Genomic DNA, 27,103 nt, shown 5'->3' with positions numbered 1-27,103 from the left:
CACGATGGATGAATAAGTAGCTGAGAGGTTGTCAGATCAGGTGAACAAGAAGCTATTTTCAGTTCCTAAAGTATGAGATATATAGACTACAACAACAGTAACGCTGTCCCAAAACTATAACAGATTAGGAATCTAATCAATGCTATTATCAAGGAATCAATTATGGACTAATACATCCAGAGCATCCAATGAGATGCTTATAATCCATGAAGGTGTCCAAGAAAACTGAGAAAGGAAAACCGTTTGTTCAATGGAGCCATAACTGATTGTTAACACTGTAGAAAGTAGACATCTTCAACTCTGGTGGGGTAAAATTTAAAGAATGAAAATTCATCATCTTCAAAGGTTCGATAAGGAATAAGGAAGACTGGGAAACCTGGAACCGGGACTGAATCGGGTAGGCGCCAAGCCTCTTTGACGAAGGTCTGTAAACACGGCAGCATTTGCTAGTCCTCTGCACTTTAAGAAAATAATCAGATGCATTTTGGTATCAAGTTCCCACAGATAAGTTTATGTGGGTTTTCCTCAAAAATAGTTACAGACATCTGTTGGAAGATCACAAGCTCGAAAACACACAAGTCTCCTTCCTTCAAGCGAGTTGCATAAAATAATTCAAGCCAACCACCTCCCATGCACACTCGACCACTATTCTGCATCAGTCTCACTAACCATGAAAATCCACTTTCGTCTTTAAAGACAACTTGGAATATTTATCCAATCATACCATTAGCTGCCGCAAAACACTTGGGAATACTCCGTAACATAGAGCGAAACTCTATATCAATTGCATCAGAGAGCCAATATATTGAAATTTTAAACTTCTTTTTCCACATGCAAATATAATAACACTAAAACTGATGACAGTCATCGCACATGAATTCCTGAATTTATTTTTTTGTTATCAAAATCCCAAAGAATCTTGGGCTGCCTTTGGTTTATTAGAAGGGTTGTTAATCACCCTTAGGATAACTTCCTGCTGAACAAGGTCAAGCGAATCAAAACTTACACACCACGAAATCCCCAAAGCCAATATCATTACCACGAACGAAATCGTACCAGTCCTTTGAGAAACAGAAACCTTTCACCTTTACACGCCATGATTTCTGAGCATACCGATAATTCTTCAATGTGGCTTTTCCTTCTCCCTCTTCATGCATTTCATCAACCAAAGTAGAAGCATGTGACTTTTCGAGCCCATATGGGTCTCCGAAGCGAGGAATTATTGGCGCACCCAAAGAAAGAGCAATTAGAATGGGAGCGAAAGAGAAGTGATGAAGAAGAGCACAACCTGAGAGGATCAATTGGTCGATTTGTAGGTACACAATACTTATGAAACGAAGAAAAATAAGCTGCGATGAAGAAGCGATTACGCTCAAACCCAAACCCTAAAATCGCTTCTTCACCCTAAAACCCCAAAGCTTAACCATAAACCCTTATACCCTACAAACTTGTATCCCAAACCTTAAACCCTAAATCCCAAACCCTACACCGTTTCTTGACAAAAAAAAAAAAAACCTACACCGTTTTCCAGTTTTTTGGGCACTGCTCCCAACAGCTAACGCTAAAGATTGAAAGTTGAAATGTAGATTTAATAATAACCATAGATTCAAAGCACATGTAGAAAATTGAATTTTAAGTGGGAGTAATGCCGGTTTTTTAGCATCGGTTCATTTGGAATCATGCGAACAGCTGCTTTGGAATCCTCTTTTCATACCTTCTTCTTTGGATATCCTCCGCCGCAGAATCCTCCGGGTCATACTCAACTCAAGTTCGAGAAACTCACCTCCTCAAATACCCAAAAGCTGGATTGGGAGACACTCGAAACCAAAATCAAGAACTTGGTCAACGCGGTGAAGATCGTAGTGAAATCCGTCTTTCACGGCGAAAGAATCGTCTGTGACAACATCTTCTCCAGCTCCGATTCCATCCGCCAGTCATGTTTCTCAGATATAACCAAAGAAGCAGCCTTCCATCTTTTCCAGTTTCCATAATTCGCCGCCAGGTTGAGGTTCACGAGAAAAATGAAATAACAAATGCACATTAGGGGGAAAAAAAAGTGAAAAGGGAGGATGTGGCAGTAGCCAGTGGGTGGGTAAAGCGTTCAGGGTAAATAATTTGCCGATCAATATGTTACAGGATCGATTTTGAGAATCCAATGTTAAAGCCTAAAGAGATATAGTGTTTGATCTTAAAAGGTCAAGATCTTCTTAACCTTTTCATGGCTTACTGTTAGGTTAGTTTGTCGTATCGCAGTGGCAATGGGGTTTCTTTTGGGTAATGCTCGAAACTTGGAATGGTTATACATTTAAGTATTAGGGTTTACGATATGAAGCCTTCCTGTTTGATTGCTGAGAAATTGAATGTTCTGACATATTTCGGGTGATCCTAACTCACATGTGGATTAGGGTTTTGAGCAATTTTTTTGGACAACCAATTCATTTGGGAGTTCCTGCTCTAGATTTTGGATTGTTGAGGATTCAATTTCACTTCTGAAGGAGATGGAGTAGGTTTTCAATTTGAAACCAGAGCAATCATATCGATGTTTTCTAAAAAATGACGCTTTTGGTGAAGAAAATACTTCTCCTAAGCAAGATATGTATGTAGTTGTATCTGGATCGAGGAACACGAGCCCTTCCACACCTTCGGCTTCCTTGCTCATTCATTGAACTACAGATAAGAGCAGGAAGCACAGAAGCTGAAGCGCAGAGAGCATAGGCAAGCTAAACAAGCAAATGGCGGTGTCATGGTGGTGGTTTGATTCTTTCTGACTGTGAATCACACAATTAGATATACATTGAATATTCTACTATCTATGACCAGTATTTAAATTAAGTAATTTGATGGCGGAGGATATCCAAAGAAGAGGGTATGAAAAGAGGATTTCAAACCTGCTTGGTTCGCATGATTCTAAACGAACCGATCGCGGTTCGAGTTGAAGCCAAAAAATCGGCATTGTTCCCACTTAAATTTAATTTTCTATATGTGCCTTAAATCTATTGTTATTATTTAATCTACCACTCAACTTTCAATCTTAAGCGTTAACTGTTGGGAGCAGTGTCCCCCAAAAAACTGGAAAACGGTGTAGGGTTTGGGATGTAGGGTTTAAAGTTTGGGGTACAAGTTTTTAGAGTATAAGGGTTTATGGTTAAGCTTTGGGGTTTAGGGTTTTAGGTTTTGGGGTACTGCTCCCAAGCAAAATTCACTACACATGAACCCCAGATGGTTTTTTTTCTCACCCTACGTTTGCAAACAAACGCAACCTTATTTCATCCACGCAAATCTCGCGAAGTTGTAGCTGTCACCGCTTCATTTCTGCGCCCAATCGCCAAAGTTTCAACCTAAATTTTTTAACTAGTATCTTCCCGTTTTATTGGTTATTGATATTAAAATAACATATACTAACTAAACGTTGTCAGATTTGTCGAGCAGAGCGGGAGCAATGGCGTCCATCACCAACCTTTATAGCCTTACCAGGGATCTTTTTAGTTCTCAGTTAGTAATTCCTCCTTTTCCTTGCATGGTCGTTTTTCGTTGCATATTCTCTTCATTTTTCAGCAGAGATTTCGTTTAGGTTCTTCATTCTGTTCTACTTTTGTCATGTTTATGTTCGATTGTGAATTTTTACGAAAAAAAGAGAGAAAAACTTCGATTATGGATTAGAACGGTGACGTACCTAAAATGGAATACTTCACGATCATGCCTTCATGCTAGGGGCTAAAACACTAGGGTATAACTGAATGATTGATGCTATTATCTCCTTCCACCATGGTTTGCTTGGCCTTGATTTGAAAAGCTGGACCCTTGACCCCTAACATAGCAGCTGCATTTACCTCTCTCGACCCAGTACTACTGAATCAGCAACTTGAGGTAGAAGAAATCTGGCTTCACTATTCATAGCTACCGCACTTGCAACACATAATCCATTTTCGTAATTAATTTATACCATGCATCTGTATTGCTCTTTACTGTTCCCTTCTCTGGAGGTCCACTTCTTAGATTTTATCTGATTGCCTATGACGACCATGAGTTTGGTCTTATTCTTAATCTATTAAACGACTATAAAGCTCATCTGTTTGGATCGTCAAAATTTGATCGTCTCATAGCAATTTTAACGAACATTTGCACACTCCAAATTAAGGATGACTGAAACAAATTCTTTCAATATAAATTAGATTTTAATCTATCTAAGTTTTGTTGGAAAGCATCACATGAAATCCCAGCACTTAAAAGTTGAAAATATTACCTACCTTTTGAAAATTCTGTTTTTTATCTCAAAATTTAGGGGTTGAATTTTTATCCTTTTAGACCTTGATATTTTAATTATTTGTTATTGGATTCATTAAAGGGTTATTTGCTTGTCCATGAATAATATCTTAAGTGAATGAGACAACATTACCTAAGGCCAGCTAAAAAATCCTTTATGAAAATCCTGAGATAGGTTTCATGTTTATGGTTGTCTCATTATTCCTTTCAGTAATGTGTGTCATTTATGTTTCATGCTGATTCTATTATCTTGATTCTGAATTTCGATTGGAACTTCCGATGCTCATATTGTCAAGGTTTGGAAGTGCTTCTTGAGTCATCCACAATTGATCAGTGAATCATGAGTACACTGACTTGGAAGGGAATAGAAAAATTAATCCATTTCAGCAAGTCATATATATTTCTTAACTCTTGAAGTAATCAACAAAATAAAAGTAATCTTTTCATTTTGTTCAAATGTATTGAAAAGTTAATGATCCATTCAGCTTGATTGCTTTTAATTTTCCCCCCTGTTGACTAACCACCTTGCTTTCTATAGGAAATACAAAAACTCTAGTTGGCTCAATAGATTACACTGCACGAAACCATTTGTCATGAATGTAAATACATCAAATGCGGCCTTGGTGAATCTGAATAGAAATGTGTGCTTCAGTTTCAAGGGGAATGAAGAAGTAAGGGCTACATTAAATTCTGGAGAAGGTGATCTTCTATCTGATCCCTAAGGTGGTAAGGTGTCTGGATAAAGTACTTTGATTGATGGGGAGAAGGGTTTTGGGATGCGATCTGATGCAATACTATTTGGAACACTTGCACCAGAGATAATTCTTTCAACTGATGCTTTTTTGTTAATACAGATGAAGAAGATCTGGATCACCCTACGGCAGGGTTCTTTTCAATCCCAGAGGCAATCAAAGATATCCGCCAAGGCAAGGTTTGTTCTCTTTCTATCTAGTTTCTGTTGCAGGTTCTGGGTGTGTTGTTTGTTTTTCTTTGTTGTCTGTAGTAATTTTGATTCTACCTTTCAGATGGTCATTGTAGTAGATGATGAAGACAGAGAAAATGAGGGAGATTTAATAATGGCAGGATCCCTGGTGACACCTGAAGCTATGAATTTTATTGTAAAGCACGGAACTGGAATCGTGTGTGTTAGTATGAAAGAGGAAGACCTGGAAAGGTTACAACTTCCTTTGATGGTAACCCATAAGGAGAACGAGGAAAAACTTCTTACAGCATTCACAGTGTCAGTGGTATGCTTTCTAGTCTTGAAATGTTCAAAATCAATGTTTTATCCTTCAACTAATAAGATATAGCACTGCTGTATCGCAGAACTATCAGGCTAGTGGTTTGCATATTCTTTCTCTCTAATGCATATATGCTCGGTGCTTTTGTAATTTTGATATGTGCATCTTTGGCCTTGAGTCTGTTGACTACAAAGCACTTATGTAGGATGCAAAATATGGTACAACCACTGGGGTATCAGCTCATGATAGAGCAACAACCATACTGGCACTTACCTCTAGAGATTCAAAACCTGAAGATTTCAATCGTCCGGGTCATATATTTCCTCTGAAGTACAGGGAGGGGGGTGTTCTGAAAAGAGCTGGACATACAGAAGCTTCTGTTGATCTTGCGATGCTTGCTGGTTTAGAACCAGTCGCTGTACTTTGTGAGGTTGTAGATGACGATGGCTCCATGGCTCGATTACCAAAGCTCCAACAGTTTGCTCAGAGAGAGAACTTGAAGATCATTTCTATTGCTGATTTAATCAGGTAACATCACTCCAGCTCATGGGCAAGAAATTTCCAATCTCCTTGATGGTTTGTGTTTCTTAATCTTTTATAACTACACTTATTATGTCATTTCTTTTAAATTACTTATTTTATATTTTCTCAAAATTTCTTTGTTATTCCTATTGCTTTCATTTCATATACTATCATCAATTGATGATAGTATATGCTTTTCTTAATGTGTTTTAGGGGTATTTCACTCTCTCTGAAGTAAGAGACTTAAGAGTCTTTTTATTTTAGATTCTAAACTAAAATTACTTTCTTTCATTTGTGCCTAGTCAAGAAAATTCACCTATCAAAATCTCGTATTCTTCTTAAAATGGTAATTCCTCCCTTTCCTTCTCTCTACATGCCTTGTAACCTAATCCCCAAAATCTCCTCCATCGTGGTACTGGTCACCATTGACAATGTCAAGGCTACCAAGACATGCAAAAGGAAGTATCACATCAAAATCTCCACACCCTCATCCCCAAGGTTAGGAGTTCTGATGACTGATTGCTGCATGTACGCAATAAAGCATCCATTGCTAAAGGAAAAAAAATGAGATAGTAGCTGTAGACTGGATCAAATAACTCAAGAAGGTAGGAGACTGTTTTGTTACTCAGCCTCCCTGCACTACTCTCTTTCTCTAGTTCCTAGAAGCTCCTATCTTCCTTTGGTGTCTCCTATCTCCCTGACTCCATCTTGTCTTTCCATGGTCCTAATCTTCCCCTTGCTAAAGGAGTAAAGGACCTCTCCATCTCCTCTTAAACCACCCCCTTCTTCTCTTCCTGCCTTCTCTTGTTTCCTGTTGCCACCCTACTTGCCTGCTAATTGTTGTCCTTATGGAATATGCTTCAACACTGTAAAACCAAGCAACAAAAACTGGTGGAAGATGCTATGAGACTTGGATCTTAAATCCTGAAACTCAGAACTTAAAACATTTAAAATTTAAATATTGAGCCAATAAATCTAAGCACTTGAATTGGAATCGATAGACCCAAACATGAATCTTGGTCATGCAGATTGAACCCTTCCAATTGCAGGATGCCGAAGGGTAGGGAGAGACATTGTTGGGAGTAATGAAAACAAACACCAGGAAGCCATGAACAAAAACTGGAACTAAAGAAGGCAACACAAAGAGTGAACATGGTTTACACACCAACGTGATGGGTGAAGAAGAATTTCACCATGTACAGAAGAAGATTACAGTGGATATCTCTCAAAAAACACCAAGAATGGCATTACGAACTCTCCCGCAAATCCCTAAGGCAAAAATCCCCAGATTTCATAGTGACCCTAAAAGAGAATTTGAAGTAAATATATAGAGTTCCAATCAGGTACATGGATCGTTTGGGTTGTCTGCCAAAATATGTCGGTGCAAGTCAATCTTCAAAACCAGGAACAAGACTTCAGTTCACACATAACACTATTGTTCAAATAACATCAGGTGGACAGAGAAGGAAAGTAAGATGTTGGGTACAAACTTTTGGAGATTGCTGGATTTCATTCTTTGGGAAACTGTTGCCTGATAAACAGACTGTTGAAGATAGTCAGAGATTTAAACACTGAAAAAAAAGCTGTGAAACTCCTGTCTGCCCTTTATGCTGCTGTTGATTCGGATTAAAACAAGAAACCAACTCCTCTCTTGCCCAATGAACTCCTTCATGTGGTGGCGCCCCCATCTTCGCCACCTCCAATCATTAGCCATCCCCATCTCTTTACCTGGTCATCGTTCATGTGCAGGTTATTAGGGAAATGGGGACACATTCAGATCAAACTCTGGTGGTGGTGTTTTTCACACTATCTCCTTCTTCTCCTCCCCTTCTGTCTTAAAGGCATCATTCAGATGTTCTCCGGGAAGTCGGGACTTTTTCAGATCACTCTTTGGGGACTGTAGACTTGTCACTTCCCTCCACCTTCTTTTGACCATACATGATTCTCTTGCTCTCCCTCTCCCTGCTTGTGCAATAGTTTTGATAATGAGATTATGTAATTGGTGCTACCGTAGTACTGTTATTTTGTTTTGTAGTTTGTACAGCAGGAGAAGACGATTAGAGGCAGTGATGCACCACACAGTTGCTAGTCATGGGGAGATTTACTCTATTGAAGTGGTGTTGTAAAATATCAATCCTTTAGTTGTGTAATTTCTTTTATAGGGGTAGAATTTGTGCTCCAATGATCAAATTGCATACTTATTCCAGTGTAGAAACTTTGACTGCTTGTCAAAGAGACTCAAGGGATTAAAACAAAATCCGGTTCCATGTTTTAGATACACGTAGAGGTGTTGTTCAGAAAATCTTAATCCCTTGTACATTGCATTCTTTGCTAGGAAAATTTTGCATCATGGTTCGTATATTAACTTGGTTATCTTGACTTCCTTTTTATGTAACTATGACCATTTAATATGGGTGGCATTTTTATGCCTCCACATTAGCAACAACTCTTTTCCATCATTAATTACCTTTATGTCCTGCTTGTTAGGATCATAAGATATGGAAGTCCATAGTCTTGTCTTGGCCAATGCTTCCCACTTAATTGCACATTTTTATTGCCATCAACAATTGCAATTTGAAATGGTAGTCTGAGAGGTGTAGATGCTGTAACCCAAAATCTCAACCCTCTCTCTTCCTTGGGGTGGGGGAGGAGGATAGTGTAAGACCATGAGAAGTCATATACGAATTTTTAGAACACTGAAGATTTGCTATGTCTGTAGTTGTCTCTGATCTATACATTTTTATGGTGGTTGAAAATATATGCATGGCGGTTGGCCCTTAGTTTTGGGAGGGGAAATTAGTGTTGTTCATCACATTCTTGTACATTTTATGAATCTTTATGTTGTTTTATTTGAAAGTCTGATCAGAATTTATCACATGGGCTACAATTTACAGGTATAGGAGGAAGAGAGAGAGGTTGGTGGAGAGGGCTTCTGCTGCTCTATTGCCACTGAAGTGGGGCCTATTCACAGCTTATTGTTATAAGTCACTGTTAGATGGTAGTGAGCATATTGCTATGGTTTATGTAAGCAACTTTTTAAAGTCGTTAATATATATATATTAGCATTAGCATCATGCAACAGTGAAAGTAAATTGAAGGCTATCCATTAGTATTCCTCCTGATGCGGTGGCATGCTAGCTATACTCTTCTATGTCACCATCAAGGTAGACACCCTTAACATTTTGCTTTTGGGAGAGTGAATAAAGAATTCATTACCAAAAGAAGAGGGAAAGGAACAAGCAGACAAGCGAGCAAAATATAACTTACAGGACCCTCCCTTCACACGAGAGGGATGCATTGACCTGTAAAATAAAGGTGGAAAGATCCCAAGACATAACTATTAAGCATGTTTCTAAGGTAGAGTCAGGGGCAGAGCCAAGATTTAACATTGTGAGGGCCCAAGTACCGATATTTCACACAGAACACAATGAATTTTCTACCCATTATCTTTACCGTTTAAAGTTTTTCTCCAAATGAGAGCCCAAGTACTGATATTTCACACATGAAAAGAGGGTTCAAGGGGAATTTTCAAAATTTTGGGATGGGAATGGGGGAAATTTTCAAATTTTGTTTTTTAGAAGGGGCCCTGCCCTAATGTAGCTTCACTGCTGAGTGGAGTGTGTTTTCCCCCTTGGGTTGGGGGAAGGTTGCGCTCCCTTAATGCTAATCATGATGCTTGTGTTGCCAGTTTAGATCACATTAAATGATTCTTTTTCTTTTTTTTTTTCTTCCTTTTCTAAAGGTTCATCTAATTGTTTTGATTGGCAGAAGTAGGACAAACCTTGTCTACATTGTGACTCATACTTCACTTGTAGAGGGTGGAACTTGCGTAAAAAGTCAAAGGCAACAATCGCTTGGCTGTTAATTTTAATTCGTTTTTTGTCTGACAACTGCATTTGTTATGCATGCAGGGTGATATTGGGGATGGGCAGGATATTCTTGTTCGGGTACACTCTGAGTGCCTCACTGGAGATATATTTGGGTCAGCTAAGTGCGACTGTGGGGATCAGCTGGCGCTTGCAATGAAGAAGATTAAGGCAGCTGGTCGGGGTGTGTTGGTTTACCTCCGTGGGCATGAGGGAAGGGGCATTGGCTTGGGCCACAAACTCCGTGCCTACAATTTACAGGACGATGGGCATGACACTGTGGAAGCTAACGAGGAGCTTGGATTTCCAGTTGATTCAAGAGAGTATGGGATTGGTGCTCAGGTATCAAAAAATACCCGTTAAGCTTCTAACATTGAAATAATCCAATTTCATGTGATTTTCTACTGATAAGCGAATGCCAGTCATCAAATGCTTTTGAGATCTACTGATGACATTGTTTGGTAGATGAAACCTATGCATTTATATTATAGTGGACTTGTTAGCCAGATTAATTGATTGCTCAATCTTATTAATTTTGGTCTAATCAGTGTGATATGATTGCTAATGAAGGGGCAGGGTAAGGTAGATTATTAAAGGGGACATAAATAGTGCTTTGGTGAGATAATTGTGTAGATAGATAGATGTATGCTCAAGTGTATATACACTTTTACAGCTCATCGCTACCTCATGCATGTCAATGGACCAGATTGTAATCCTGATCTGATCTGATCTAAATTTGATTGGATAAGGGCTTATTTCTGAGGGCTTAATCCAATTATTTGATTAGGTGATGATCTGATTAGTAAATGGTTGGAATCTGGATGTATGGGATCATATATGAAAATGTCATGGAGGGAAGGACCTAAGCCACTTTTGAGACTCCGCATTTTCTTTTTGTTTTTTAATCCTCTCCCTCATTTTTATTTCCCAAATTTGCATAGCTCGTGTCGTTTTTCTAAGAAAATAATTGAGTTGAATTTATAGATCCATTATTGGATCAGTCATATTGGTTCATTTCCTAATTTTAGCTGGAGTGACCTGACTACAATCCAACCAGTTGACACTCCTATTTGTGACCCATATTGCACTCGCTGTGAAAGGGATCTGGAGAAGAGATAGAAGCTGTGGGCATGTTGAGAAAGTCGTCCTTTGCTGGTGTTTTTTGGGGATAAAATCCTCTGTTTTTCCTGTTAAAGGTTGGGGATAAAAGCTGTGGTGCATAGGTATATACATGTGTCCAATCGATGGTACCTGTTTACCCTTCAAATTGCCCAAATCATCCATCAACATGGCTCAGACGGATTCCCCCCCACCCCCCACCCAAAAAAAACTGAATTATCTGGGACCTGGGAAGCCCCTAAAACAGGATCAGCTCCCTGTATAGCCCTGGACACATGGCATTTTATTTGATACTGAAATTTTGTGGACTTGTTATCCAATGTCCACTTCATCACGCTGGTTAGTTTCAGTGCGACTGCAACTTCCCTTGTGCTAACAAAATAGGTTAAAGATCCAAGCTCACGTTTGATCATATGGGTGCTGCATGGTAAATCGAGTTTAGTTTTACCTGTTTCAATCTGTGACCTGCTAGAAACAGATTACCTAAGCAATGAATATGCAGTATTTATCGACAGTGTGGTCGTAATATCTGATGCTAACTTGTAATTTCCTTAGGAATCTGTTTCAAATCCTTAGTTGCGATCTTTAGATTGTTATCTTTTTGATTGCATCGTCATTCATATCATACTCTTTAATAGAGTTACTTGAAGAAATCAGTAGACTATGGATTATAAGGAATTTAGGCCTCAGGTTCTCTGTTTTTCTCTTCTTATTTGATTTTTTATTTGTTTTTGGTCTCTATTCAAATCTTTACTAGAAACATTCTGTGTTCAATCATGTTTAATGCTTTTCTGGAGTTCTTTTTTTTAATATGTCCTATCTATGCCATAGTAAGTACTTTTATTGTTAGGTTTTGATGCTGGATTTGAATGGATAAAGTTAATCATATTGTCGAATCAATTGCAGATACTGAGAGGCCTGGGCGTTCGTTCAATGAAATTGATGACTAACAATCCCGCAAAGTACGGTGGGCTTAAAGGCTATGGTTTGTCAATTGTGGGCAGAATTCCTCTGTTAACTCCAGTAACAAGAGAGAACAAAAGATACTTGGAAACAAAACGTGAGAAAATGGGGCATATTTACAATCCTGAATCTGTTGAAAATCTCAACGGTCAGCCGGTTGGAAACTTTGAACCAATCGTCAGTAAGCCATCTGATGAAGACAATGATGATAAGCCATCTGATGGCATATCCAATGCATAGTGGCTGTCTGCTGCACACCTGATCTAAACGTTGGAAAAACAAAAATGGTCTTGTACGTGGAAATTGAAGATCATTGCCAGCCTGGAACGTGAGTAATTTCCTTTTCATTTTCTGGTTAATTACTAGTGGTTTAATTACATGTATCTGACAATCTAATGAGGTGATGAATAGACTTGTGACTTTGATCGTGAAAAATAAGGTGATTCTTGCGAACAGAGGCTTTGAAATAACAAATATTGGAACATTGATGACTCCACTAGAATTGAAAGTATATTTCCTTTTCATTTTCTGGTCACTATCACTTGCCATGTAACAATATTTACTCAAAACTTCTCTATTCTTGAAATAATTTCTGTCTGATTCCTACAAATATAGATTCTTTTTCTCCCCTTAGAATCAGAAATAATCCCTGGGCAGGTCTCCCATCCACCCAGATCTCCCTTTCGGCTGCAGTTTTGTGAGTTATATGGCATTGACAATGTGATTTTGTACGTCTATGATCAGACTGCAGGTTCAGCCAATAAGCCTGAAGAGTGGTTCATACAAACAACAACCAGAATGCAATAAGCGTTGGTTGGTTCAAGCATGCATTCATGCATGAAGAATTGTTTCACGCAGTTCATTCAATAACTAACAGATTTTCTTGTGATTTAACTGCCCTCTTTGAATGTCTATGCATGTGATTCTTATCTATATATACTGGGAAAAATTAGCAATGACATTTTAGAGAGCCACCTTCTGAACCAGCAATAAATTTAAATAAGACCAACTGTGGTAATCATAATCTTGTTGCTGCTTATAACATCTATGGAGGAGGAGACTGACAGACGTATGGATGATGATGCTGAGAGACCTATAGATGATAATGCTGACAGATCTATGGATGAGGAACCTTGTACTTCTAGTTCCAAACGAATCCCAGAGGGCCCAGGCGAGAAAGCAACTGTTGATGATGTTTTGAAAGCTATTGAAACTGTGAAGTCGAAGGAGAAATTAGAGCAGGTAAAAGGTGAATTAATGTCAGAAATTGGTGAGCAGATGGAGAAAGTTAGAAAACAGATGGCTGAAGCGCCCAAATCTGGAAGGTTGAAGGGCAAAGCACGTAAGAAGGACAAAAAATGACCCGTCTTCCATTTTGGTTTTAAGTATGATATGATTTTTAGGTGAAGTGTGTTATTAGTTAGGCTCATAAAAAAATAAATACATATAGGTTCACTTTAAATAGCGAGCTTGATATGTAACAGGTGGTAGCACCTTAAACTCATATGAACCGTGTTATTACTTTATTAGTTAGGCTCATAAAATAATAATAAATACATATAGGTGCACTTTAAATAGTGGGTTTGATATGTAACAGGTGGTAGCACCTTAAACTTGGTTAATATTGGATTTATGGTATTATGGTTTTTAATTAGTGGTTATTTTCTATGATTATGCTTTTGCTTTGCTAAATTTCACATGTATTCACAAAAACAAAGATTTCAAAATCCCTTATTCTTCTCCTTCTGGAAGTGAATTGTTTGTTGAGAACAACTACTAATAGCAAGGGGAACAACAGCTACAAAACTGCGCGCAGCCAAGACCCCAAAAGCAACCCACTCCAAATGACGCCCTGGTGCAATGCTTGCTTTATTGTTGAGATGGGTTATAAATGGATTTTTTGGCTGCAAACCTCGGCTTGCTCGTTCCAGACTTTTACCCTTGGCATTCCCCCGGCTGACTTCTGCATGATCACTTCCTGGGGGGGGGCTGGCTTCGGGGTTGTAACTCTGGTGGGGTGTGCTTGCGGGTGTCTTGTTTTCGGTTACCCTCCTGTGGCTCTCTCTTCGCCTGCTTTGCTCCCGTTTGACATGGGCTCTTGTTTTTTCCCTTTGTAGCGTTTTTTGCTCTCCCGTTTTTTTTGTCTGTCGTTGTCTGTTGCGGGTGCCTGCGGCGTGCCCTCCTCGCGGTCTCTTTGTTTCCTCGCATCCCACCTTTGTGTTATGTGGTTTTTTTTTTTTTTGTTTGCCCCCTGTGGGCTGCTCTGTTGCCTTCCTGTCTTTTTTCTCCCCCTTTGTTTCTTGTGTCTTGTTCTTTCTTGGTGCCGCCCTCTCTGTCTTTTCTTTGTTCCCTTCCCCGCCTTGGTGGGGGGGTCCTCCTTCACCTTGTTCTCCTGCCTGCCGTTGCCCCCCTGCCCCTCCCTGCTGGGCCCCCCCGTGTTTCTCCATTCTTGGCCCTTTCTCTTCCTCCTGTCTTTTTGTTCTTTTTCTCTTGTCCTTCTTGCTGTCCCTTGGCGGGGGCCCGGTCGGTGCCGCGTTGGCCGTTTCCTCTCCCTCTGGGTTTCTCCTCGGGTTGTTCTTTTCTTGTTTTTTGTGCGTTCTTTCCTCTAATCAGTGTTTCTTTGGCATTAATCTGCCGGTGTTTTTTCCTTTGCTTATTCACTCTGCTATCTCATGGAGTATCATATCATTGGTGTGGTTGTTGTCCATTTTCTGCACCTTCTTACTGTTGACTACATTGTTTTTCTTTCTTTTCCTTCTTCTCTCATTCTTCTTTTCTCATCGTACTTGTGGTTGCTTTCCACCAGGATCTATATGCATGCCTTGCCCCGTTACAAGGGCAAGAGGCATCAGCATGCATTTTTGCAAACATCCAGGTGTGCTATCATGCATTTCAATCGTGGTGCATATCCATACATACAAATATACTTCTTCCATGCTACTATTTTCCTACACCAAATTGACTCTAATTTTTGAGTTTTAGTTTACCTTTACGGAGATGAATCAGATTAGAGGTCTTAACCTTCTAATCTTTAGTCCCACATATCTCTTCAATTTAGTATGGATTTATCAATACAGGTTTAAATACTGTAATCAGGTTGCTGAAATTGGTTAGTTCTTACGTTTGATCTTGGTCCCCTTTGAGACCTCAAGTCATCCAAAAATCTCAAAATAGGATTGAGAGGAAGATGGAAGAACGATTAACAACTCCAAACTCAGTTTTGGTGATTAATCCCATAAAAAAGAATCTTCCCCTATGTTGTTCTTCATGCCTAATCTTCCCTTCTCCATCGGCCCTCCCACCCCATCCTCCCTTTTTCCGCTGCCTCTTCTTCTTTCTTCCCTCTCTTTTTTTTTATTTTTTATTTTTTTTAGAGTGATTTGTTCCATATCAAACCAAAATCAACACCAACTAGCCCTTCTCCTTTAGACTAACCAAAGTTCTAAACCAACCCAAAGTAAACTATTAAATCACCCGTAATCATAAAAATAATTAATTAACTAGAATTTTCTTATTATTTTTTTTTTTTTCAAAATTTTATTTTAATCCAGTACCTCTTGTAGCTTGCAACATCTTGATCGGTCACCACTCACAATGAGACCTATTCATAACATAGGTACAATTTTTATTAAAATAACGATAAATATAATGACAACATCATCCCCTCAACTCATGAGGTGCTACCACCTTATACTTTATTAATTTTGGATTTATAACATTATGGTTATTAATTAGTGGTTATTTTCCATGTTTTTGCTTTGCTAAACGTGACATGCCCAAACAAAAAACCATGGGTTTCAGATACCTTATTTTCTCCTCTTTTTTTGAAGTGATTTGTGAGTCTAGGTCACCTCTGGCTTGGGGAAGAATAATGGGTGAGGCCCAAATGGGACCCACTAGGATTCCTACCTCTCAATATTTTTTAATATTTATAGGTGAGTCCCACCAATATTATGTGGTTAAAGAGTTAGGAGAGCTGGTTCAAATCGGCTGCAAAGCCTAGGAGAGCGGCCATCTATCAGCCAACTACCAATGAATGCTACATGTCTTTGTGTATAATTTCTAACCTTGGTTTATGCATGGTTTGTTTGATTGATGAGTCAAACTGATTGAACCGGTTTAAAAGTATCATAATCCAAGGGTTGAAATTTTACAAGGGACACATAGCATTCATTGGTAGCTGGCTGATGTATGACAATTTGAACCCCACCAGATTTGTTTGTTGAGAAATAAGCATGTCTTTTATAAGTAAAAAAAAGGGGTAATTTTCATCTGGACCCCCCTGAAGTTTAGTCTATGACATTTTTAGTCAGAAAATACGGATACATTGCATCTCCCTTGTATTTTAGAAAAAGTCAATTTAAGGGCAAATTATCAGTTCAATGACGAATTTGCCCTTATTCTTTTTTTTTTTAAATTTAAATTTTTTATTTTTACATTTTAAGGGGTTAAAGTTTATTAATTTACAAAATCAGACCCTCCTTCATTATCCGATTCCCAAATCCTTGGTTCTACCAATTCTAAATCCTTATTTTTCAAATCCTAGTTGAAGATTAGGAAATGAAAATTAATGGGTGAAACATAATCTCCAACTAGTGAGCAAGAGGTGTTTGCGTAATCTCCAACTCGTAATCTCTCGATTGATATTCTCTGCCGAGGCATCCATGGATGGTACGCCTTCGCAGCATTGTTTCATAAGCAAAACAATGAGCTCTTTCACGTCATCCTCCGGAGAAAACTCTTTGAAAGGGAAATCGTGTAGCAGAGTTGAAATTTCAGCTGTTAACTGATGAAAACTGTGAGTGACCAATCTGTGTTGTACAAAAGCCACATCTTGCTTCCATTAGAGCAGTCTTCAATCAAAGCCTTTGTTCTCTGCAGCCACGTATAATTCTTTGGAGCAGAGAAGTGCAGAATGAGGGAGAAGGGTAATGGGTAGGAGAAAAATCTCTTCAAAAATTATTGCAATAAGTTTGGACTTGCGGATTATAGAAGAGAAGGTGGGGTTGAGGAGGAATTAACTGGAGAGGTTTAAGAAACGAAATCTCTTGGGAAAGAAGAACAATAGATTGAAGAAGCTTTCGGTCGGTGAAGTCTGGAGAGATGAAAGAGCTTGGTGAAGTTCTTCTCTTTCTAGGTGGGAAAGCTAGAGGAGAGATTGCCATGAAAAAATACATAAATTAAACTCGAATTCCGGTTAACAATCTGGTAGAAGTGCAGTTGGGTTATGATTATTATGGAATAAATATCAGTAATCTTTATCTGTGTGAGCTTTGCCGTGTTGAATCGAAGAAGATGGGTTTGCTTTGGGGTTTTGAAGAGCTGGAAGACAACGAAAAAGATTTCTCAAGGCCAAACGCACAAATGCAGAAGCCTCCTAAATGCCTATGAAATGATGCAAGGCCATACGACTTTCTCCAAGACAAAGAACTCAAAGACATGGTTGAAACCAGAAGCTAGAAGAGGTCTTTCAAAGGATGCCAACCCTAGTTGGAGTACGTTTCACCCAATAATTTTCATTTCCTAATCTTAACTAGGATTTGGAAATTAAGAATTTAGAAATGGAGTACAACCAGGGATTTGGGAATCAGGTAATGAAGAAAGATCTGATTTTGTAAGTTAATGAACTTTAACCACTTAAAATGTTTTACAAAAAAAAAACCACTTAAAATGTAAAAATAAAAAAATTTAAATTAAAAAAAAAGAAAAAATTTGTCATAAAGTGACAATTTGTCTTCAATTGATTTTTTCTATAGTACATATGAGATAGATGTAAAGTTACAATTTTTTTAGACTAAAAATAACATAGACCAAACCTTAGAGGGTCCAAATGAAAATTACCCAAAAGAAAAACAATCACCAACCTCACAAAAATGATCACGTTGGTTGCTACTTGCTAGTTGAGCTCGGCTTGTCCATTAATGGCATTAAACCTGAATCTAGGCTGTTAAAGGAACGGCTCTTAGTTATTAGCTGGAATGGGTTGCCAAAATTAGAATTGAACCTCAGATATTTTGGCTACAAATCTAGCAACCAAGGTTTAAAGTATCATATAGAGTATCGTATCTATCAGGTGACTTTTAAGAGACGTATCGTCCTATATCGAGTATTAATGTATCGTTGTGACTAATGAATTTTAGTGTAATTTAATGGAGAGAGGTATCGAGATGTATTGTATCGGTTGGGTCAAATATGGATATATATCGACTAGTATCGTACGGTATCATTGAATAGTTAATTTAACCCTTGTGGCAGCTACGGAAATGGGATCTAAGAAGGTATTTCATTTAGAATATTGTCGAACTCATTACATGTAAAAGCAGGAAATGGCCCTACAGGCTTATGGATGGACAACACTTGACAATAAATATCCTCTCACATGTCATTTGTCCAGAGGCCCTATATAGGTAGATGGGCGGACGATATATATATATCCTTGGGTCAAGAGGATTTGAATTCAGTTTCTGATCGATCATGGAAAATTGTCATGAGTTGCATGCATATGTTAAGTCGGTATTGCATTTCATCATTAACCTAACTTTAGTTACAGGTAAATTAATATCACATCCTTAAAACGCTGAGAAATGCAACTATTAATTGCACAGCATTATTGAATGAAGTCAGCCGAACTCATCTCATTCACCATCTCTCTCTCTCTCCATTTTCCTGTTATAAAAGCAAACCCATTTCTCTCTTCCATTTACCTGTTATAGAAACAAAACCATTTCCGGAACCATGCGACTTATTATTAGTACCCCTTTCAAACCAGGCCATATCCATCAAAATTCAAAACCATCACCATCTCCTCTTCATTATTGTTTGCAGAAGAACGTCGACATCTCCACTACACTAATGCTGCTATTACTATTTCTCCCTAGTCCCTTCTATATTATCAGCCATTCCTTTAATCGTGGGAGCATCCGTGGCAGCAACTTCACTCTTAATTTATATACTCACATTTGTCACGCCTTTTCGTTTCAAGTCATTCCCCAGAACTGAGTAACTGCAATCACCAGCAGGTAATAGAGTTGACATGGGAGGAGGAGGAGGAGGAGGAGGAGGAGGAGGAGGAGCAGAAGCACAGAAGATCGTTCAGAGTCAGAGTGGGTATCTGATGAATTATGTGAAGTTGGGCTATCAATACATGATGACCCATTTGTTCACACTCTCCCTTGGTATTCTCATGTTCGTGGTCACGGTCGAGCTTCGGCAGGTCACGAGCCCTGAATATATTCTTCAGCTGTGGGGTTGGCTGCAACTTCGTTACAACTTGGTTAGCATGATGAGTGCATGTTTGGGCTTCGTGGTCTTTGGGGTAACCGTATATATCATTAACTGCCCAAGACCTATCTACCTCGTAGACTTTGCTTGCTACCGTCCCCCATCTCATCTCAAAGTACCCTTCAACAAGTTCATGGAGCAATCGAAACTTAATAGTGAATTCCTGGACTCATCTCTGGAGTTTCAGCACAGAATTCTTGAGAGATCCGGGCTGGGAGAGGAAACTTATTTCCCGGAAGCGTTGGTCACTAGCAGTCCTCCAAGCCCGTCCATGGCTGCTGCTCGTGAGGAGGCCGAGCAAGTCATGTTTGGCTCTCTGGACATTCTCTTTAATAACACCAATGTCAACCCAAAGGATATAGGGATCCTTGTAATGAACTGCAGCCTCTTCAACCCAATCCCATCGCTTTCTTCTGTGATAGTAAACAAGTACAAGCTGAGGGAAAATATCAAAAGCTTCAATCTCAGTGGCATGGGGTGCAGTGCAGAACTGATAGCACTCGACCTCACCAAGGACTTCCTCCAAGTCCACAAGAACACCTACGCCATAATCGTTAGCACTGAGAACACCACCCAGAACTGGTATAAGGGAAACCAGAAGTCCATGTTGATCCCTAATTGCATCTTCCGTATGGGCTGTTCTGCGGTCCTGTTATCCAACAAGTCCAGTGACCGGCGAAAGGCCAAGTACAAGTTGCTGCATGTGGTGAGGACCCATCGTGGGGCAGACGATGCTGCGTTCCGCTGCGTTTACCAAATGGAAGACGTTGCAGGGAATTCCGGCGTTTCGTTGTCTAAGGATCTTGTAGCCAACGCCGGAAGGGCACTCGAGGCCAATATCAAGTCTCTTGGTCCGTTGGTTCTTCCCATCAGCGAACAACTCCTCTACCTCTTCAATTTGGTAGCGAAGAAATTGTTGAATGCGAAAGTGAAGCCTTATGTACCAGACTTCAAGTTGGCATTCAACCACTTCTGCATTCACGCTGGAGGGAGAGGAGTAATACATGCGATGGAGAAGAAACTAAGATTGCTGCCTGAAGATGTGGAGGCTTCAAAGATGACGCTTCACCGATTTGGGAATACGTCATCTACCTCTGTATGGTACGAACTGGCTTACACGGAGGCCAAGGGAAGGGTTCGAAAGGGCAATCGCGTTTGGCAGATCGCCTTTGGGAGTGGCTTCAAGTGTAACAGTGCGGTATGGAAAGCGCTAAGGCATGTAACATACCCTTCTCCAAACAATCCCTGGGATGATTGTATCCATGAATACCCCACGGATATATTGGGATAAGATAAAATCAACATGCATGCTTGCATAAGCCTTAAAATGAGGAAAATAAACTACTACAATAATAATAATAATAATAATAATAATAATAATAATAATAATAATAATAATAATAATAATAATAATAAGAATAAGAGAATGGGAGTCTTGTGTACGCTAAGGATGTGTACTTCCATATGGTCTCATGATATGTAATCTTCCTTTTGAAAGAAAAGTTATATGTGATCTTCATTAGTTGTCACAAAAATGCATAAATTCCTGTTTTATCACCATATATACAAATGAATGAGAAGATAACGTTTTATATTTGTGTTAATTAGTTATATTCTTGAATAAGGGATTCCAACTGCACTACAATGTTGTAATGTATGTTACTTTAGATAAAAATTATAAGTTGTGTACACCTAGATCTCTAATATCAATACGTGGCAGTGTAACAAGAGAAAATGATACTTGGAATATTCAAACCTGATCGATAGATAAGATTAGAACTAACCCTTATCTAGATGTAAAATATTTAACAACTAAATTGCCTGACACTCCAAGAGTCCGATTGAGAAGCACTCGGGCAAATGTAAGCAAGGACCCGGAGAGGGGGTAATTAAAAGCACAAATTGTAACCAGATTTGTATTTTACACCATGGCAAGGTCTGTAATTTGTATGTCATGTAATTAGATAGCAGCCATAGTGTCGAGCCCTCTCCTATCTCTAGTGACTCGTCAGGTCTTTTAAACCTAACATGTCCTAAATTATTACTATTACTTTTTTCCCAAACGCGTACCTACAACAAAAAGCGCATATAACCGCGGAATTTTCCGTAGTAAAATGTAAATAAATCCGTAGTGATAGCCTATAGCTACGGATTACATGCAGTTGTCCATAGCTATGGTTTTTTAGTTACGGGTGTTTCTGTAGCTATATCTATAGCTACGGATTATTAGTTGCAGATGTTTCCACATCCAACTTCTAGCTATACACATTGAAGCGACGGATATTTTCGCAGTTATAAATCATTTAGCTGCAGAAAATATAACTATGTATATTTCCATGGCTATCGTATAGCTACGAAAAATATAACCGCAGATGTTTCCACATCCAACTTCTACCCACACATATTATAGCGACACATAATTCCACAGTTATATATTCTCTAGCTACGGAAACTATAACCGCAGATGTTACAGTGGCTACCCTATAGCTACAAAAATATAATTGTGGATGTTCTGCAGCTAGCTTCTAACCACACATTGTAGCGCCAGATATTTCCATGACTATATATCTTTTAGCTGTGGATGTTTTGAATCTCACTTCTTGTTATACACATTGTAGCGACTGACATATCCGTGGCTAATCTATAGCTTTGGTATATTAACCACGAATGTTTATGTTACAATGCTATAGGTGTGAGAATTTATTTGTAGATATTTCATCCACGATAAAAGTGTAGCTATATATTTTATTCTACAAATATATCCACATGTCATCTATTGGTATCGATATTAGTGTGGACTGTTTTATAAAAATTAAAACTACTAACTCTTTTTGGCGACGATTTGGAACCGTCGTGAAAAATATTTATATATTTTAAAAAAAACAATAATCATAATTATGAATTTGCAATCCTATTTTAAATCCATTCATCCACATGATAATTTTATACAATGCTATTTGTCATTTTAGAAACTTAATAAGGAAAGAAACCAACAAATGCTGTACAACACCACACCCAATGAAATAATTTATAATCCAAAAACAAATACATAGCTCTCTGTTTGCAATATAATAATTCAAATGTCTGAGTTTGCTAAATTCAAAATTCCAAAAGAAAAAAAAAATGTAAGCCCATTACATCAAACGAACCCCAAATAAGAAGCCAAATGTCTATAGAACCCACCCATCGGCCAAAATAAAACAGCAATACCCCCAAACAGTTCCCACCATCTCAAGCTGTTTCTAGAGACCGATTTAGCTAAAGATGTTAACCTGTAAATTAAGTATACAAAACAAAAGTTGAGTTAGAACAATTAATTAACAATAAGCTCTTGCTTCAATATAATACATATAAATAAGCAAACTTGATCCACATACCTATCTGCTGAAGTTTACACAGCTTCCATAACCTGTAATCACAAATTAGTGAGTCAACTCTAACACCTATTATTTGGTATCATGGTTCATTTGTAACTCTAAACTGAAACAAACCTTTGTAGCTGTTCAAAGCATGAGCCACCAGATTCTGCCTTTTCTTGCATTGCCCCTCCAATTGTGGAAACCGAATTTTGTATGTTTAAGATAAAGAATCAGTATTATGATGATTCTTAAAATCATAAACTAAATTTGTTCTGTGACATTTTAATTTTCTGCTGTAAATATACCATTGCTTTCTTTCTGGGTCAACTTTGCTTCCAAACTCTGGTTCAGAAGAAGACCTTCAGCTATTAACAATCAGAGGAGAAAGAAAACTGTTGAAATGAGAGAAAAAAGCAATTAAACAAACAGATAACAGGTCATTAACTGATAGAGACTCTAATCTGTATCCAAGATCACACAAGAGAAAAACATACATGGCAAAAATGGAGAATTAATTCATTAAACAGGATAAGAAAAATTAACCAAACACTTTAACCCTACAGATACATGGCAAAAACTTTGGCAATACCAAAACCAAGTTAGAAAGCCAACATTCCTTAACAGAACATCAAGGTTCATTACGAGAAAGCAATATAGAAAAGTCTCTCAATCAACAAAAGAGAGAAAAAGTCTTCACAAGTCTCATTGATTTGATTATCATCAAGGTTCAGATTCGACATACCTGCACTAGGTTATTCTTTGTAGGAAGAAGTACAGCTTCTAGTCTTCGACTATATATGCTGCAATAGAATTAATATAAACATGAATAAATCAATCATTTACAGTAGGAAAACCCAATCTTTAGAATAAATAAATATCTTACGAGAATAAGAATGAAATGAACAATTGGATCAGGGATATTAAAGACAAATAACACAATACCTAAGAAGCCATTGAACAATTCTTTCGTCTGGAACGAGCTTGCCTGTCTGGCACTTTGTTCAAATCACAGTCCAGACCAGGAAAGCAAGGACTCAAGCCCTAATGACCATTGTGAGAATAATAAGAAGATCTCTGTTGTCCTTTGATTCCAGACCTAAACAGCAGAGCTAAAAGTCCTAAATAGCTGTTGTTCTTGGAGGACTAGCACCAAACAGCAAGGAGAAGAACCCCATCGCTGGAGGGAACAAAAAAAAAAGGAGTTACAGAGAGTACAGATCTAACCTCGTTTTTGAGCTACAGAAACAGAGGCGAGTTGGCGAAGGTCTAACCTCGTTTTTGAGACAGAGAAACAGAGACTAGCGATCGAGAGAGAGAGAGAGAGAGAGAGAGAGAGAAACAACGTGCAAGGGAAGCGAGACTTTTGTGTTTCACTGAAAATCTCTGTTCTTGTAGTGTTTCTTCCAAAGCAAACAAACAAGATGGGCTAATTCCTCACCTCTTGAGGTCGCCTGAAATCTTGGGAGCTTTCTTCCAATTCACTTCACCCTCTAATGCAGTTGATGGAGATGTCAGAGGCGAGTTAACAAGGAAGAAAGCACCATGGTTTTTGGGGCTTTTGCAGCTTTTGCCTAAGGAAAATTAGGGCGGGAGAGGTTTTCTGGGGTTAAAATTTAAAATTTAAAACTTAAAACACCAATTTTCCACGACACTACTCATCAACCGTTACAGGAATTACTCGAATTTCTCCCTATCACCGAAAATACAAGTAATTCGTCACATTTTTTAATAAATGTCGACAAAAATACATGTATTTCCCACATTTACCTCAAATCCTAAAATCCTTTTTCTTATAGTGTTATATAATTATGTATGTGAGTGTAATAGTGTAACTAGACTTGTAAATGGAATGGATTCGGTCAGATACTGGTCGCCTTGAATAAACCAATATCCGAATCCGAATCCGACTAGCAAAACCACTATTTGATCCGGAACATTATCGAATATTCAAAATAATATGATTCAATAAACTATCCGATTATTGATTGGTGATTGCCATTTTTTTAGTTTAAGGATAAGCAATTATTCGAATCCAGTTGCTTAGCCAATAGATATGGATATTTTCTAATAAAAAAATTCGGATACGAACACCCTTAAACGAATACGAATGTGAATTTGGAGCGCATTTCAGCTATCCATTTACAGGTCTATTACAAAATACTTGACCCTGACAAGGTCGGGTTGGGCTTGAGTTTCTCCTTTGGGCTTGCAGGTATATTCTAGTCGTTAAAAAACTTGATGTCACTACACTGTTAATTATCACAACAATAAGTTTCTCATATTACTACAATTTCTAACTTTAGTATTGTTTTTGTAATTATAGCGTTTTTTATTGTTGTGGTTTAAATACTATAATGTAAAATATCTTAAATTACTACGATACATAACTGCAATTATATTTCTACACTTAGAGGGAATATGTTTACTACGATTTTTAGCCGTGGTTAAATTTCCGTAGCTAAAAAGAAATTGTTACTACAATTTTAAATACTGCAATTATTTTATAAACTATATTACTACAATTCCAAAATATAGTTCTATTTTAGTAGCTAAAAAAGTTGATATTGTTACACTTCTAATTCCATAGTAACAAATTCCATATATTACTACAATTTTTATTTATAGTTTTGTTTCCATAGTTATAATGTTTTTTTATTACTATGGTTTTGAATAGCGTAGTTAAAAATATTTTAAATTACTACAATACGTAACTGTAGTTATATTCTTGCAATTATAAGTAATATATTACTGTGGTTTTGTATACTGTAGTATAAAGTTGTTAATATTACAATAATTTTTAGTTACACTTTTACAAACACATCTATAAATATATTTGTTACTACAGATGCTACATACTGCAGCAATAGCTGTTTTATATTACTTCACATAGAAAATTGTAGTTATAAGAGACTAGTAGCTTCGGTTAAAAAAACCGTAGCTAATTATCTGTAGCTATAAGGGGTTTTTGTTGTAGTCCCAAATTAAATAAACAATAGGATTTTGGTTTTTTATAAAAAAAGAAAAAAAGGAAAAATTAATGAAATTAAGGACATACATAAACAAATATTTTTCAGTTAGTGGGATTGAGATCATTGAACCAGAAGGAAGAGTGGGGATTGTAAAGAAAAAGAGCCAAGATGCATGCTGAATAGCTTGCTACAAAGAAAAAGTAATTAACATGAAACCAATAAAGTTCAATGTTACAATGACACACACCAATAACACTATGCATCAATTTAGATTGAAATATCAATCTAATTAATCAAGAGATACAACATATGGAGTTGAAATCCTCTACTTTGGTATGACTTGTCTCACATGATGGCTCATCACTAAGATGGACTCGCATATGTGGTAGAAGGGTGTGAAAGCAACACAGTCCTCTACCTGTACAAAGGCAAAGGATTCAGACTAGCTCTAACGTGTGGAGGTCACCCCACATGAATGCATGGGGACAAGATGAATTGGGATCTTATATTCGAACAAAGGATTGTGTTACCTTCACACTTGTCCATTGGACATTTTAGATTGGGTCAATTTTTGAACATATTAAAAAAAAAAAAAAAAGTCATTTAGGTTAAGTTTTGCAAATAGGGTTTAAGCTAGGGGGTATTTGAGTCATTTTAACATATAAAGATATTTTAGTTATATTTTAAAATATATTTGAGTTCTAAGACTTTTCTATAATTTTTGGATTAAAAGGGGAGTCTAGAGTTTCATGGCAGGTGGGAGTGTGTATATAAAAATTTTAAATTAAAAAATATATAATAAGAGCAAATTGGCTATAAAAGTGATAATTTGTCCTTAAATTGACTTTTCTATAGAATAGGGAAGACATGTAAAGTCTCAGTTTTTTTTGACTAAAAATGACATAGACCAAACTTCAAGGGGTCTTGATGAAAATTACTCTAATAATAATAATAATAATAATAAAATTAGAATGCGAGGAAAAATGTTCACACATGAATCAATGCAATAAGTGTTGGTAGGTTAGAGCATGCATGCATGCATGAAGGATTGCTTTCTTTGTGATTAAACTGCCCTGTCCATCCGTATGATTCATCGATCTCTATATATGCTGGAGATCAGCAATGGCATTTCTGAACCAGGAAGAAGATTAAAAAAAATTTACAAGTGTAGTAATCATAACCTTGTTGCTGCTAACAGCGATGGAGAAGTCTGACCGTTCCTCTTTTACCAAAGAAGACTACGAGCAAGAATCGGTTCGACAAGAGATTTTAACATTGAATGCATCGAAGCCTATTGGCATAGAGGAGTTTAAAGAGAGGGTAAAGAAGGAAAAATCTAAGTTATTAGCAAAATTGAATGAGGAGAAGGAGAAAATACAAAAAGAGGAAGATGATGTAAAATCACCAAAATCTGACAAAGAAGAAAAGAAGAACAAAGACAAAATTTGACCTGCTCCTCTTCCTATTGATTTAATTAAAATATATATATATATATATATATATATATATATATATGACTT

The 27,103-nt window shown here is 37.7% G+C and overlaps 1 protein-coding gene, 1 long non-coding RNA gene and 1 pseudogene across 3 annotated transcripts; 2 read left to right on the top strand and 1 right to left on the bottom strand.

Moving 5' to 3' along the window:
- Positions 1-3,127: 3,127 nt before the first annotated feature.
- Positions 3,128-13,408, top strand: LOC149026668 (bifunctional riboflavin biosynthesis protein RIBA 1, chloroplastic-like). The gene is made up of 8 exons (XM_089155090.1): positions 3,128-3,492; positions 4,802-4,962; positions 5,118-5,194; positions 5,289-5,510; positions 5,710-6,032; positions 8,921-9,050; positions 9,938-10,234; positions 11,918-13,408. Exons 1-8 carry the CDS (start codon positions 3,440-3,442, stop codon positions 12,212-12,214), a joined length of 1,560 nt encoding a protein of 519 aa, XP_089011216.1. The 5' UTR covers positions 3,128-3,439; the 3' UTR covers positions 12,215-13,408.
- A 5,680-nt stretch (positions 13,409-19,088) lies between these two features.
- Positions 19,089-20,546, top strand: LOC149026667 (3-ketoacyl-CoA synthase 4 pseudogene; annotated as a pseudogene).
- Positions 20,547-22,314: 1,768 nt separating this feature from the next.
- Positions 22,315-23,780, bottom strand: LOC149026666 (uncharacterized). Of its 2 annotated transcripts, none has more exons than XR_016171712.1 (5): positions 23,557-23,780; positions 23,357-23,414; positions 22,747-23,006; positions 22,633-22,664; positions 22,315-22,527 (listed from the first exon to the last, which is right to left on the bottom strand). It is a non-coding gene; the product is annotated as an uncharacterized LOC149026666 (long non-coding RNA). The 2 variants fall into 2 exon arrangements; XR_016171711.1 differs by having other exon boundaries at positions 22,747-22,979.
- Between the last annotated feature and the right edge of the window lie 3,323 nt (positions 23,781-27,103).

Source organism: Hakea prostrata, chromosome 1 (genome assembly GCF_041222555.1).
Source record: "Hakea prostrata isolate BN-2017 chromosome 1, UWA_Hpros_2, whole genome shotgun sequence".
NCBI lineage: Eukaryota > Viridiplantae > Streptophyta > Magnoliopsida > Proteales > Proteaceae > Hakea > Hakea prostrata.
Note: the sequence above shows the minus strand (reverse complement) of the source record. Positions and strands in the feature narration are given on the sequence as shown.

What these genes read in the sequence shown, in the direction of transcription:
- LOC149026668 (XM_089155090.1), top strand. Translation starts at nt 3,440, where the DNA reads ATGGCGTCCATCACCAACCTTTATAGCCTTACCAGGGATCTTTTTAGT. An exon ending in AGGGATCTTTTTAGTTCTCA is followed by an intron (nt 3,493 to 4,801) that starts GTTAGTAATTCC and finishes TGCTTTCTATAG; the next exon opens with GAAATACAAAAACTCTAGTT. An exon ending in AGTATGGGATTGGTGCTCAG is followed by an intron (nt 10,235 to 11,917) that starts GTATCAAAAAAT and finishes AATCAATTGCAG; the next exon opens with ATACTGAGAGGCCTGGGCGT.